Source organism: Lissotriton vulgaris, chromosome 2_1 (genome assembly GCF_964263255.1).
Source record: "Lissotriton vulgaris chromosome 2_1, aLisVul1.2, whole genome shotgun sequence".
NCBI lineage: Eukaryota > Metazoa > Chordata > Amphibia > Caudata > Salamandridae > Lissotriton > Lissotriton vulgaris.
In genome coordinates, this window is record NC_141687.1 from 1,103,760,249 (window position 1) to 1,103,773,844 (window position 13,596).

The following is a 13,596-nucleotide window of genomic DNA, read 5'->3' on the forward strand; positions in this document are numbered from 1 at the left end:
GAACAATGAATAAAGCTGACCGAGTGCTGCAAGAGGCTCAGGAGATACACCCTTTCTCCATCATCCTCTTCTTGTGCTTATTGGAGGAAAGTGAGGAAGTGTAAACGTTTTGTGGAATTTCATAGGCCCTCTCATAATCTTTACATCATTCAAAACCTGGGTATTGGCTCGGGGGTCTGCTGTTCACAGCAGGAGACCAATTTTTCGGAACATAAGATTTTCGCTTTTGGAAACGAAAGGGAGAGGTCTTCTGACACAAAGCAAAACACTCAGAAGCATTCACCGGGGGGTGGGTGGCTCTTGATGTACTGCCAGATGTATGGGATAAAGAATTCCCTATCATGCTTCTTGCTATATGAGGATACTGTAATTCAGCAAGTAAGTTTATAAAGGAAAGAGGATGAAAATAAAATTCCTTTGTAATGTCACAGTACTCCATGTTAAATTGTCACATCTTTCTTGCTACATGTGGTAGGGGATATTTTATTCCTTACTACATGGTCACACCCTCACTCTCAAACCAATTTGAATCCGCTGTCCTGCTGCCGTAAGCAGTTTGTTATGTATGGCTCTCACTGAGCGCCCCTAGACTGACCACCAGATTCAAAATCTTTTTACTCACTGCACTGATATAGCAAATGTGGGAATCAAAAGTTGTTTCCCACTGTTGATACCTCAAAAAGGAATTCCTGGCTGCTCTCACAGCTCTCTGAGAGACAGTCCGCCCACGGCTGTCTCTCTGCTCCGATGGAGAGGAGAAAGCACAACTTAGGGAGGGTAGGAGGAGGGAAGAGGGTGGCGAGTTTCAGCAAGCCAAGTATTCCTTTTATTTTTTTTCTACATTTTCACATTTGGGGCAGGGAGGACAGGCCATGCTATGTATAGTTCCCCCTTAGCCCTCTGTCTCCGTTTAACAGATAAAAGAAGCGGCAGATGATTTTAGGGGCCATACAAAACATAAAAATCTAGATGGGTAAAAGGTGAATAAAGGGGATTTTTTCATCTTGGGGTACCGAGTTACATGTCAGAAAGCTTGAGCTTCTCTCTTATTGCCTATTTAATGTCACTCAGAGTAAAAAACATTTCGTTATTCACCATGATACCATTCATAATTCTATATGTAATACACGGAAGTCTGCAGTCCCTGTATAACCGCCGGTCTCAAATCTCCTTATTACAGCAGATTTCTGATGTTTCGCTTCATAAAGATAGTAGAGTTTTTGGGACTCAGGGATGCGTAGTGCATAGGGATTAAGTCAATACTTTTTAGGGCTTTAGGGCTCAGGGTTGAGTACTTTATAGGGGAAGCTACAAGCTTGTAGGCCTCCTGGTTGGGCAGTGGGAGTAATAAAACGAGCTAGAAAGGATTTGTTTTGTTTTAGGGGTCATTGGTGGTTAGTAATGTGTTTGAGGGTTAAGGGATGGGTAGTTTAAATATTAATACTAAATTGTGGTGGTTTCGTTAATATGTACTATTAAATTAATTTTAAATAATTAATTTTTGTAAAATTAAATTGGAATATACATATCTATATATATATACCGTATTTATATCAATCTATATATATATATATATATATATATGTGTGTGTGTGTGTGTGATTAACACCTTACCTGCTAAGTAACCTACTCTCAATATAATAATCTGCAATGTAAAGGTACTCCCCATGTAATGACTGCAATCTAATGACTTCTGATGCAAAGACCTGCAAAATAACTTACATGTGGATATGCATTTAAAACATTACAAATGTAAGCGAATCAGCTTTCCACATACATTTCACCTCTCCCAGGCTGCCTGCAGTACCCACCGTTGCTGAATAGAAAGTCACAAGCAAACTTTCTGGTCCTTTATGAACCAACCATCACTCAAGACCCTCCAATATCTTCTCTGCAAAAATGTGGTGCTCTTAGGAACCGACTCACTGCTGTTTTAACAAGCAGTGGCAATGCCACCCAGTCTCACTTACCCTTACCTACAAGTCAGACCAACTGGCATTGACAAGGCTTCTTTATAAAAGCTTTCAATGCAAGTCAAGATCGAAGTTGTACCTTTCACATTTCTGCTGCAGTTTTTTTAGTGACCACTATGTGGCAATGGTGAGTGACCTTGCTTTTATAGGTCAATGCAGTATTCAGAGCAGGACGTCTGAGGTATCTGATGACGGTGAAACCAAAAAGCTCCTGTAGGTGGGTCAAACACAGGGAGTAAGAACGCCACAAACATGAAGCAAGGCAACTAAAATTAGCATGAAAGCCATACAGGCTTGAGCAAGGATTGGCTCTGTGGCGTATAGTATATAATACTGTCTGCAACAGGCAGATGGATCTGTTTGTAGCTTGACAGTAATCATTCTGTAAAAACATTGTTACTGTAACTTTAAGTTCATATTGATAAAGGAATACTTGCTCATCCAGCCCCCTGGAGTTGGAGACAATGATTGTTCAAGAAGGACCAATTTCAAGAACCTAAACCTGTCTGTTGTACTTACTTAAGAGAAGCAAAGAATATACCAGAGAACCACTGACTGTTTTGAGCAGTATTTTAAATTAATATGCTTTTAAGAATCCAGTAACACTGAGCCACTGAATTAAGTCTAACTGGATCAATAATACAGTTATTTCAAGGCAGAGGAGCAAAGGTTACTGGCAAGTAATACTAGAGTGGCTCTCCACAATGTATTTTCAAACTTCGAGTACCTATTTCGGATCCAATCATTTGATGGTAGGATTAAGCAAAACATGGGTCCATCAGGAACAGATGCCTGCTGTAGTTGCAAACTGACTTTTTGCAGAAACAACAGACCCATGCTGCAAACTAAGCTAGCCTGTTACAAGAGCAGGGGACACCTTACAGAGATGCACGTCAGCTACACCACAACCATGCTGCAGAGAAAACTGGTTGTTTTCGAAATCATTTGTAAATGGAAAATATTCAGGGGTCCTACATAGAGTATTAGTCCAACGAAGCCATTAGTTATGAAAAACAATGACTGGTTCATGAACTGGGAGTTGAACTTACTAATGAGGCAGCTTCTACCACTTTCTGCTCAATCACCCTCTCAGTCACCAGCATGGCCAAGAACCAACCAAGAAAAAGGTGCTGCCATCTCCATCAGATTGTCAGACTGAATGCTAACACTCACAATCAGCCTCATCCTTAATGGACCTGTGTCACTGCTAGTGCCTTGACAAACACACACACAACGCAGCCTTATTCGTGAGCTGGGCACCAAAGCTCTGCCCCAAAAGATGTATTTTATCAAGGTCTGGCATTCCAGATTTTGATGATACAGGGGAAAAGTAAAAGATAACTCTTGTGCAGCTCCAAATCAGGATGCTCCCAAGCACACTAACCATGACAAGAATAAACTCAAAACTACACTGGCAGCACAAGGCATGACCCATCACACAGCAAGACTGTAACAACTTGTTTATTAAGGTAAGTTGTCAAATAAATACCAAACTGAAAAATACATCTGCAATGAAAAACGAATGTTGTAGGTTCTTGGAATAAGAAAATACACTTTTTAAAAATGTCTAAGGAGTCAGGTTAACAGTGAAGACTCCTTCAGAACCTACCCTGAGATGGCAGCAAAGGTCCATCAACCCTTTTCCCAGAGCTCCAGCAGACTGTAAGTGCCAACCTTCAGAGGAAGGCATTACAGCAGTTCATTGTTTATTAAAACTTCTTAATGTTCATGGGCTCATGTAGCTTTTTCGAACGTACTTCACATTGAGCAGCAATTCCCTCTGCAAATGCCCCTACTCAGAAAAGGACTGCCGTTGATGGGGTCTACAAGAGTCTCTCCTAGCTCTGTACTTTCCTCATTGCTTCTTCTGCCACCAATCATGTTTTGAAGTATCTTGCTTCACTATGAGCAACAGCAGCAGGTTGATCCTTAGATCCATGTTAACTACCCAGCCAGCTCCGGGTTACATGTCCTCCACGCTCCACTTGTAGGCAATTTCTTGGACTGCCTTCTTGTCGGCTTGCCTGGCATACCGTTTCTGTTCAAATCCATTGGACCTGTTGGACGGAAAAGAAACAATGCATAATTAAAGTTTCCCTGTATTTTCAAGGCTTAAGAGTTAATGAGCGTATGGTAGCATCATTTTTTGCAGCACCTTCTTTTACAGCACTTTCACTTCAGACTTTCAATAGAGAATTTAAGACAAAGGTCATCTTCAGAACTGGCCTGTAGGAGTAGACTGCAAGGCCCCTCTGGTTTTACGTTAACCCGGTCAATGATGCAAGTGTAGCCAACCATCTCCAGCTCTCACACACACAACACCAATTCTGCCTAACGAAGTAACTCATAAACTTAAGCTTAATTAGGGTGGGTGACTATACACCTCAAGGAACAATCATAAACCTTGAAATGATGAACCTTCAATGTTACTGAATGAACCTGAACTCAAATTGCTGGTAGCTATGGCACAGAGCTAACAGGCCTAATATATGGCAATTCGTAAAGTATTTATGCAGTACCAAAAAGGTAATAAAGTGAAAATGCAAAACAATAAAAATCCCAAACCAAATTAGAAAGATTATCAACAATTTAGTAACAAAATGACAGAAAAACGATTTTAAAAAATCTAATAATGGGAACCAGAAATATGAATTTTCAAAGTTGTAAGTAGAAATGATGCCAAAAAGCACAAAACGCCAATGTTAGTAATGAGTAATAGCCAATGGCTGAGGTTAATTTAGGCATCAAAAATTAGGAAGGACACGCACAACCTGGTGATTCAAAGGTGAATGTTTTGGTTATAAAAATGTCGCGTGCAACTAGGGCTTTGTTGTCTGTACCAACCAGCTTGTAGAACAGTAACAAAAGTGCAGCCCCTAAATAGGGGTTGTCCCCCAATGCACAGCGTAAAGAGACAAATAAGCTTGCATCAAATTTTCAAGGTAAATAATCCAGAAACGTGAACCAATCCGTACTCAAATGTTCTTTAGTGACCACTTAACATCAATGATCATTCATTGTTCAGAACAGTTCATCAAGGTGCGAATAGATATCACATGGTCATAATTCAAAAGTAGATCAGTAATCCCAATGCATTTCGGGCATTACATATGCCATTCGTCAGGGGACATTCTATAAGCAAAAGATGAAAAAATGGTCTTCATAAGGAAAGACTCGCGTGTCTAAGAAAACTATATAAACTATATACTGTGCAGATAGACATTAGCTTATAATGACGAGATGCCAAATGTGCTAACGAGTATACCAGAGTGTGAAAGGCAAAATGCAAAAATGAAATGAGGAAATCATGCATTAAACAGGCTGGTGTTGTGCAATGCATTCGGGATGTGCCAAGAAGTCCGGGTGGTCAAGAGAGTTGCCAATTACTAAAAGTATACTGGTAAGGAGAAGGAAAATAAAGGGTGAACAGTGCCACCACCGACTAAAAGTGTGTTGAAAGAAAAAATATATCGAGTGCAAGTATTAAGTACAACAAGTAAAAAGTCTCACGTGGTCAATGGTGATGTTTGGAAACTGAGACTTCTGTAAGAAAACAGTGCCAAAGAAATGTGTTAAAAGACGTGTTGTCTGAGATAAACCGTTACAAGCGAACACACCGAGTGGTACTTACTGACTGCTGTATAATCAAAAGCGGTGAGACAGAGTGTCCCGCAAGGCTCTGAAACGCCCAGCACCGTGAGTCCGAGTGTGCATCTGCCGAGTCAGCCGGTGGGCTGAAGTAGCGAACGTGTGTGTTAAAATAGAAAGAGGACAACGCGATCAAAAAATAAACAAGCGCCATCTTGGAATGGGGTCAGAAGTAAATAACCGAAAACGTCTCAAACAGTGAAGAGATCTGTATACTGGTAATGGAAATACAGTGTAAGAAATGTCAAGGAGGGGAAAAACAGAAAACGTCATGTTAATATAAACGATAAATGCATAAACATTGTAAGTGCAGATCAGCAGAGCAAACAGTTTCAGAGATAACATAAAAATTCCATGCGGTCATTTAGCCCGTTAGGCTGCATTGTGCACAGATAACGAATCCAATGGTTTTCTCTTTGTAATAATTTGTTCTTGTTGTGAACACCTTCTCTGGGTTTGCTAATCTGCAAAATGAGAAACTTCAATTGTGATATGTTGTGTCTTTTTTCCGCAAAGTGGGTCGCCACGGTGGATTTCAGGTTGCATGTGCGAATATTACTTTTATGTTCCACGATGCGTGTTTGAATTTTCCTTTCAGTGTGTCCCACATAACATGCCCCACATGGGCACTTCAGCATATATATTACGTTGGAAGTGCTGCATGTGGCGTTTGATAGCGGGGCCTTTCATTGGATGGTTTATGACATTCCCTGGAATGCTGTTGTGACAACAGCTACAGTTATAGCAGGGTACCAAACCTTTGTACTGGGTGGATTGTGGATCATCTGATGGTTGATTAAGCAAGTCTTTCAAGTTGTAACCCCTAGTGTATGCAAAGATCGGTTTATTCTCAAAGAGTCCCTTAAAATCAGGTTCATTGCTAAGTAATGACCAATGTTTCAATATCATGTTGCGAAACCTATTGCTGATGGTTAAATATTTGGACACTACTACCATCCGATCCTTAGATTCTTTGTGTTTAAGCTTGAGTAGGTCTTGCCTTTTGAGTGTTTGGCATCTTTTTTCCGCAGTTTTCAAGATTTCCTCTGGATAGCCTCGATCTCTGAATCTAGTTAACATAGCATCCATTTGTTTTTCGCATTCAGGAGAAGATGAAACAATGCGTTTGACTCGGAGAAGCTGTGAAAATGGCAAGTTGTTGTTTAATCCTGGTCTATGGAAACTATTGTAATGCAAAATGCTATTTCCATCAGTGGGCTTACGAAACAGATTTGTTGAAAACATGCCATCTGTTAAATTGAATTTGTACATCCAAGAAGTGGATTAGCTATTGGTTGTACTCCCAGGTGAATTGTATCCGTTCATCAGTGTCATTCATTTGGTGTACAAAACATTCAAGACTGTCTACAGTACCGGACCAAACAATGAAAATGTCATCAATAAATCGAAGGAAAATCCTGCCGTGTTGCAACCATGATTGTTTATTTACGATGTGTTGTTCCTCAAAAATAAATTTGCGTAGGCAGGAGCTGCGCAATTTCCCATGGATTTCCCGCATAGTTGCAATTACCAGTCATTATTCCAGTTGAAATAGCTGTGGTACAAGGAAAACATAAGCAGTTTAATTAGAAATACTTGTAAGTCAGAGTCTAAAGAAGAATTCTGTAGGACTTGTTTGATGGCTTCTACGCCTAGACTGTGAGGAATCGATGTGTACAGAGATTTAACATCAACTGTACACAGCCAGAGTTCCTCTTCTGAACACAGTTGAACGGAGTTGATCTTGATTAAAAAATCTGTTGTATCTCAGATATATGATGTTGTGGTGATCACAAAGGGTTGTAAATGTTTGTCTATGTATTTGCCAACTGTTTCATGGATGCTGCCTCTGGTTGAGACTATATGTCTGAAGGATGGATGCTGTAAGTTCTTATGAATTTTCGGAAGCATATAAAGAGATGGTGACCTGGGGTTGTCTTGAATAAGGAACCTTTTAACTCTTTCTGTGATGGTGCCATCATCCAGTGCTTGTTGAACAATGTTCAATAAAATAACTGCAAATTCATGTGTAGGATCATGATGCAGAGGAGCATAAGTGTTGGTGTCAGACACATGTAACAAAACTTTTTCTTGATAATAAGTTTTATCCATGATCACTAAGGCTCCGCCTTTGTCAGCGTTCTGGCAGATGATAGTCTGATTTTCATAAAGTTTTTTCAATGTACTCTTGTCTTTGGCAGTCAAATTTGAATATTTGGAAGTTTGTTGGAATTTCAAATTTGATAAATGATGTTTAACCAGGTTTTCAAATGTGTCAATCATTTTATGGCTTACTGGAGCCAAGAATGTACTCCGTGGTCTTAGTCCCAACAAGGTATCTTCTTGTTGAACATTAGTTTGTACCACATTCTCAAAGTAGTGCCTCAATCTGATGTTGCGCATCAATTTAAAGAAGCTAACTTCTAGTTCTAGGGTGTTGGTATTTGTGGTTGGAACAAATGTTTGTCCCTTTTGTAGGGGTTGTGTCTTATGTTGTGTAAGATCGTAAGAAGAAATGTTAATAACCAAGTTGTTAAAATCTGTCATTTTCTCCTGACGGTGCTGGGCGTTTCAGAGCCTTGCGGGACACTCTGTCTCACCGCTTTTGATTATACAGCAGTCAGTAAGTACCACTCGGTATGGACGCTTGTAACTGTTTATCTCAGACAACACGTCTTTTAACACATTTCTTTGACACTGTTTTCTTACAGAAGTCTCAGTTTCCATACATCACCGTTGACCACGTGAGACTTTTTGCTTGTTGTACTTAATACTTGCACTCAATATATTTTTCTTTCAACTCACTTTCGATCGGTGGTGGCACTGTTCCCCCGTTATTTTCCTTCTCCTTACCAGCATACTTTTAGTAATTGGCAACTCTCTTGACTACCAGGACTTCTTGGCACATCCCGAATGCATTACTCAACACCAGCCTGTTTAATGCACGATTTCCTCGTTTCATTTTCGCATTTTGCCTTTCACACTCTGGTATACTCCTTAGCACATTTGGCATCTCGTCATTATAAGCTTATGTTTATCTGCACAGTATATAGTTATATAGTTTTCTTAGACACTCAAGTTTTTCCTTATTAGGACCATTTTTTCATTTTTTGCTTATAGAATGTCCACTGACGAAGGGCATATGTAATGCCCGAAATGCATTGGGATTACTGATCAACTTTTTCTTTTTTTTACTGATCAACTTTTGAATTATGACCATGTGATATCTATTTGACCTTGATGAACTGTTCTGAACAATGAATGATCATTGATGTAAAGTGGTCAATAAAGAACATTTGAGTACGGATTGGTTTACATTTCTGGATTATTTACCTTGAAAATTTGATGCAAGCTTATTTGTCTCTTTACACTGTGCATTGGGGGACAACCCCTATTTAGGAGCTGCACTTTTGTTAATTTAGGCATTCCATCCCTTCTTCTTTCTCATTGATTAACCAACTCTCCAGCAGCTTCTTTCATATTGATGTGGGTTAACTTCCCATTACGCATGCTTCTTTGCTGTCCTCACCCCCCAGCCTTCCCACCCCTTTGCATAGCCCCCTGGTCCTCCCCGTTTGTAGTCTCCTCCAAAGTGCATTCCGTACACTTTTAGGAGTTTGTCATTCACATCGTTTTTCATCCACATGAGGACTTAGAGTGGAAATGAGAAGAGGCCAGACCACAGGCAGCAAGTTTATACTCGATGAAGAAGAGACCTGGGTATTAATGTTTCATGATATTCTATTCAGAGAGGAAACAGATTAGCGAAAACTACTCTGAGGGTGTTATGTTCTTACTGGAAACAAATATGGGGAACTCTACCTGAAAAAGCTATTCCGACTGTCCTAGTTATGTCCTGACAGGGAGCAGGTGTTAAAGTTAACACGGAGCACAGTTGAACCCTCCCATCTTGAACCCTGATTGTACAGCATATAAACGGAGACAAAAATATGCAGTGTGTCGTTTTGTAGAGTTCAAGCGATAAACTGAGTTTTGAAAGCTTTTTGACATCATAAACCTTTCTATGTGAGGCATGTTATGTTGTGCATTCTAAATAGCGCACATTAATGTTTTTGGTCCCTAAGAATTTTGGTGGAGAGCTTGTATGCGATTTTGGGGTTTGCCCATCAATCTGGGGCTCCACTTGGGTGATGTATGTGGGTATGCTGTGGCCCAATAAATAAGTGTATAAGGGGATGAAGGAAGGGGGCTTCTTTCCTTACAGAAGATGTGCATTGGTGGTGGTGGTGGTGGGTGCTGAGGGGAAGGAGGGCGGGGCTTGAAACCTGCCGTGGGGCTATGTGTGCTGAGTAGGAATCTCACATATGTCAGTGTGTAATTAAATGCAGTAAATCATTTGTATAGCACATAAAAAGAACTGTTTCTTACATCACTTAATAACAATTCTTTAGTACTTCCCAATAAAATATATGTTTTTCTAAATTTAAATAACAACAGATTGAGTGAAAACTCGCTAGGATTAAAAAGTATATAACACACGTTTCCTTCAGGTGTTTAACTTACACAAATATCTACTAGTAATTTGGGCTCACACTTTTATGCCATTACTTTTAGGCATTTCTGTCAACATGTATCCATATTTCTTTTTTGTATTCATCCATATTATTTATGTTGTGTTCTGTAATAAAGTAAAGCTGCAACTAGACTATGTCCAAAGTGTTTCACCAGGAAAGGTACTCAAAAACATTAGTACTGTAGTAAGATTATATGGACATTGACAGCTGCGCAAAGCTTCAGTAAGAAACCTAATTCCTTTTACTTTTTACTCCATTGCTTGTCAGGCTGCACAGCTACTGGCCTGGCAGTCTCGAATAAAAGAAATGAGAGACCCTGAAAAGACCAATTTTCTGTTTTTTATGTTTAAAAATAAATACAAGAAATGTATGTTTTCTGTCAGTGTTTAACAAAAATCAGTAGAAACGGAAAACTATGAGCGTTAACTATAATGTATGGCTGGCACACTTTGCTGCCATATTTTGCTATGTTGCAAATTATTTTGCGGGCAAAGTTTGTAAAAAATAATAATAATAATAATGTACTGGCAGTATGTTATTAACCTCTCAGCTGTTTACATCGATGTCTGCAGCAGGTCGTTTCACTCTAAGTATCATGTCATGTCAAGGTAGAGATCGAATAGCAAAAAAAGCAACGTTCTTGGTAAGAACCAGAACAAGCATTTGCAATGCTATAGGTCTCGCATTTGCGAGAGTTTAAGCTAATGGCATTGTAAATGACAATGCCTTTTATTTATCTGTTTTGATAATTAACACATAAATAAAAAGGCACTGTCATTTACAATGCCAATAGCTCAAACTCTTGTAAATGCGAGACTTATTCAAAGAAGTGGGTGTCATTGACCCGGACTGCTTGGAAAGTGAAAGTGCGCATGGCGTGCTGAATGTTGCAGTAAAGCATGTGGTGCCTGCAGTAAGAGAAAGTCATTAAAGAAAATAGTGCTTACAGACTAAATGCACAAGTTACTACTTGTGTAACGATATATCTGTAAGAGACATTAGTTAGTGATAGATTCCTTACCTTAGAATATCCCCAGGCGTCAGACTGGATCCGGAAATTTTTGCGTAGCAATACCCCTGCGCGCTGGTAGGCGTCGTCTGCGGCTCCGCGTCCGTCGTCGGCGTCGTGAGCGCCGGGATGACGTCATCGGAGTATATAGACGGCGCCCATGCGCGCTGACGTCAGTTCTGATAACACAGCTTTTCCGCGCCAGATACGCAGAGCCATGATAGAACTAACACTGGTGCCATTGAAACTAGGGCCCTGGAAGGGAATGACCTTAACCCTAAATATCGGTCCGCAGAACGGGGAGGATGGGAGGGCGGTAAGGAATCTATCACTAACTAATGTCTCTTACAGATATATCGTTACACAAGTAGTAACTTGTGCATCTGAAAGAGACACGTTAGTGATAGATTCCTTACCTTAGAATAGATACCCCAGCAATACCAACCCCGGTGGTGGGTCTGCGAACCAATATCACACCAGAAAGTCCTGGAGGACGGAACGGCCAAAGAAGCCATCCCTCCGGACTTGACTGTCCAGGCAGTAGTGTCTTGCGAACGTGTGCAGTGAGGCCCACGTGGCTGCCTGACAGATGTCCTGCAGGGGGACACCGCGGCCCAGGGCAGTTGTCGTTGCCGTGGCCCGAGTGGAGTGAGCCCGCAATCCAGCCGGGGGCTCCTTCCTCGCCATAGAGTAGCATGCTTGGATGCACAAGATGATCCACCTGGAGATGGTCCTCTTGTGTACAGCCTTTCCCTTCTTCGCGCCCACGTAACCAACGAAGAGTTGGTCATCCACCCGGAATTGGCGAGTGCGGTCCAGGTAGTAGGAGAGCGCACGTTTTGGATCCAGACGGTGGAGCCTCTCTTCCTCTTTCGAGGGATGCGGAGGCGGAAAGAAGGTGGGCAAGGTGATGGACTGCCCGATGTGGAAGGCCGTGACAACCTTGGGCAGAAAGGAAGGTCGTGTACGCAACACCACCTTATCAGGATGAACAGACAGGAAAGGCGGAGAAGAAGAAAGAGCCTGGAGCTCACTCACCCTCCTGGCAGAGGTGATGGCAACCAGGAAGGCCGTCTTCAGTGTAAGGAGACGAAGAGGACAGGTATGAAGTGGCTCAAAGGGAGCACACATCAGATAGGTGAGAACAAGGTTCAAGTCCCACTGGGGCATCACGAAGGGAACAGGAGGGAACATGTGTGAGATGCCCTTCAGAAATCTACTCACTATAGGGGACTTGAACAAAGAAGGCTGATCTGGTAGCCTCAAGAAGGCTGAAAGAGCAGAGAGGTACCCTTTAAGAGTGCCCAGAGCAGAGCCCTGCTGGGCAAGGGAAAGAAGAAAGAGCAGCACTTCCGAAAGGGGTGCAGAGAGGGGATCCACAGCCTTTGCTGCGCACCATGCCACAAATCTGTTCCACCGGCAGGCGTATACCGACTTAGTGGAGGGACGCCTGGCTGCCAGAATGATGTCACAGACTTCGGGAGGCAAGTCAAATGGCCTCAACTGCCGCCGCTCAATCTCCAAGCTTGTAGGTGGAGACTGGACAGGTTCGGGTGCAGGACCGTCCCCTGCTGCTGCGACAGAAGGTCCTCCCGAAGAGGCAGACGAATCGGGGGATCGACTGACATGCTGAGTAGCTCGGGATACCAGTATCTTCGTGCCCAGTCCGGAGCCACAAGGACGACCTGGGCCCGGTCGCGCCTGATCTTCTTCAGCACTCTGGGCAGAAGTGGTATAGGCGGAAAGGCGTACAACAGACCGCAGCTCCACTCGCGACGAAAAGCGTCTCCGAGCGAGTGCCGCCTTGGAAACTCCAACGCGCAGAACTGCTGACATTGCGCGTTCTCTTCTGTGGCGAATAGATCTAACCAAGGCTCTCCCCACTGTCGAAAGAGACCTTGCGCCACGTCCGAGTTCAGACGCCATTCGTGATCCATCATGCACCGGCGGCTGAGTTCGTCCGCCCTGGCATTCAGAGAGCCTGCCAGGTGTTGAACCACCAGGGTCACGCCCTGATGTTCCAGCCACTGCCAGAGGCGCAGAGCCTCCTGGCAAAGGGTCCACGACCCCACACCGCCCTGTTTGTTGCAGTACCACATGGCGGTGGTGTTGTCGGTGAACACTTGCACCACGCTTCCCCTGACAGAGGGGAGGAATGCCTTCAGTGCAAGACGAATCGCCCGCAGCTCCAGAAGGTTGATGTGGAGCCGGGACTCCGCCGGAGACCAGAGGCCTCTGATCTCCGCCTCTCCCATGTGGCCTCCCCAGCCCTGGAGGGACGCGTCCGTCACAACTACGTGCTCCGGCTGGGGTAGGGAGAGGGGTCTGCCACTGACCCATTCGCGGTCCGTGAGCCACCACTGCAGTTGCTTCGCAGTGCCCTCCGAGATCAGGACATGATCGGACAGGTTGCCCTGATGCTGGGCCCACT

The 13,596-nt window shown here is 42.7% G+C and overlaps 1 protein-coding gene across 1 annotated transcript in view; it reads right to left on the reverse strand.

Annotated features, from left to right (window-relative positions):
• Positions 1-3,418: 3,418 nt before the first annotated feature.
• BUD13 (BUD13 spliceosome associated protein) overlaps positions 3,419-13,596 on the reverse strand; it is a 203,285-nt gene continuing 193,107 nt past the window's right edge. The window contains exon 11 of the mRNA XM_086956813.1: positions 3,419-4,030. Coding sequence (XP_086812939.1) covers positions 3,937-4,030 — 94 coding nt within the window. The 3' untranslated portion in view covers positions 3,419-3,936. The remainder of the gene's footprint in view (positions 4,031-13,596) is intronic.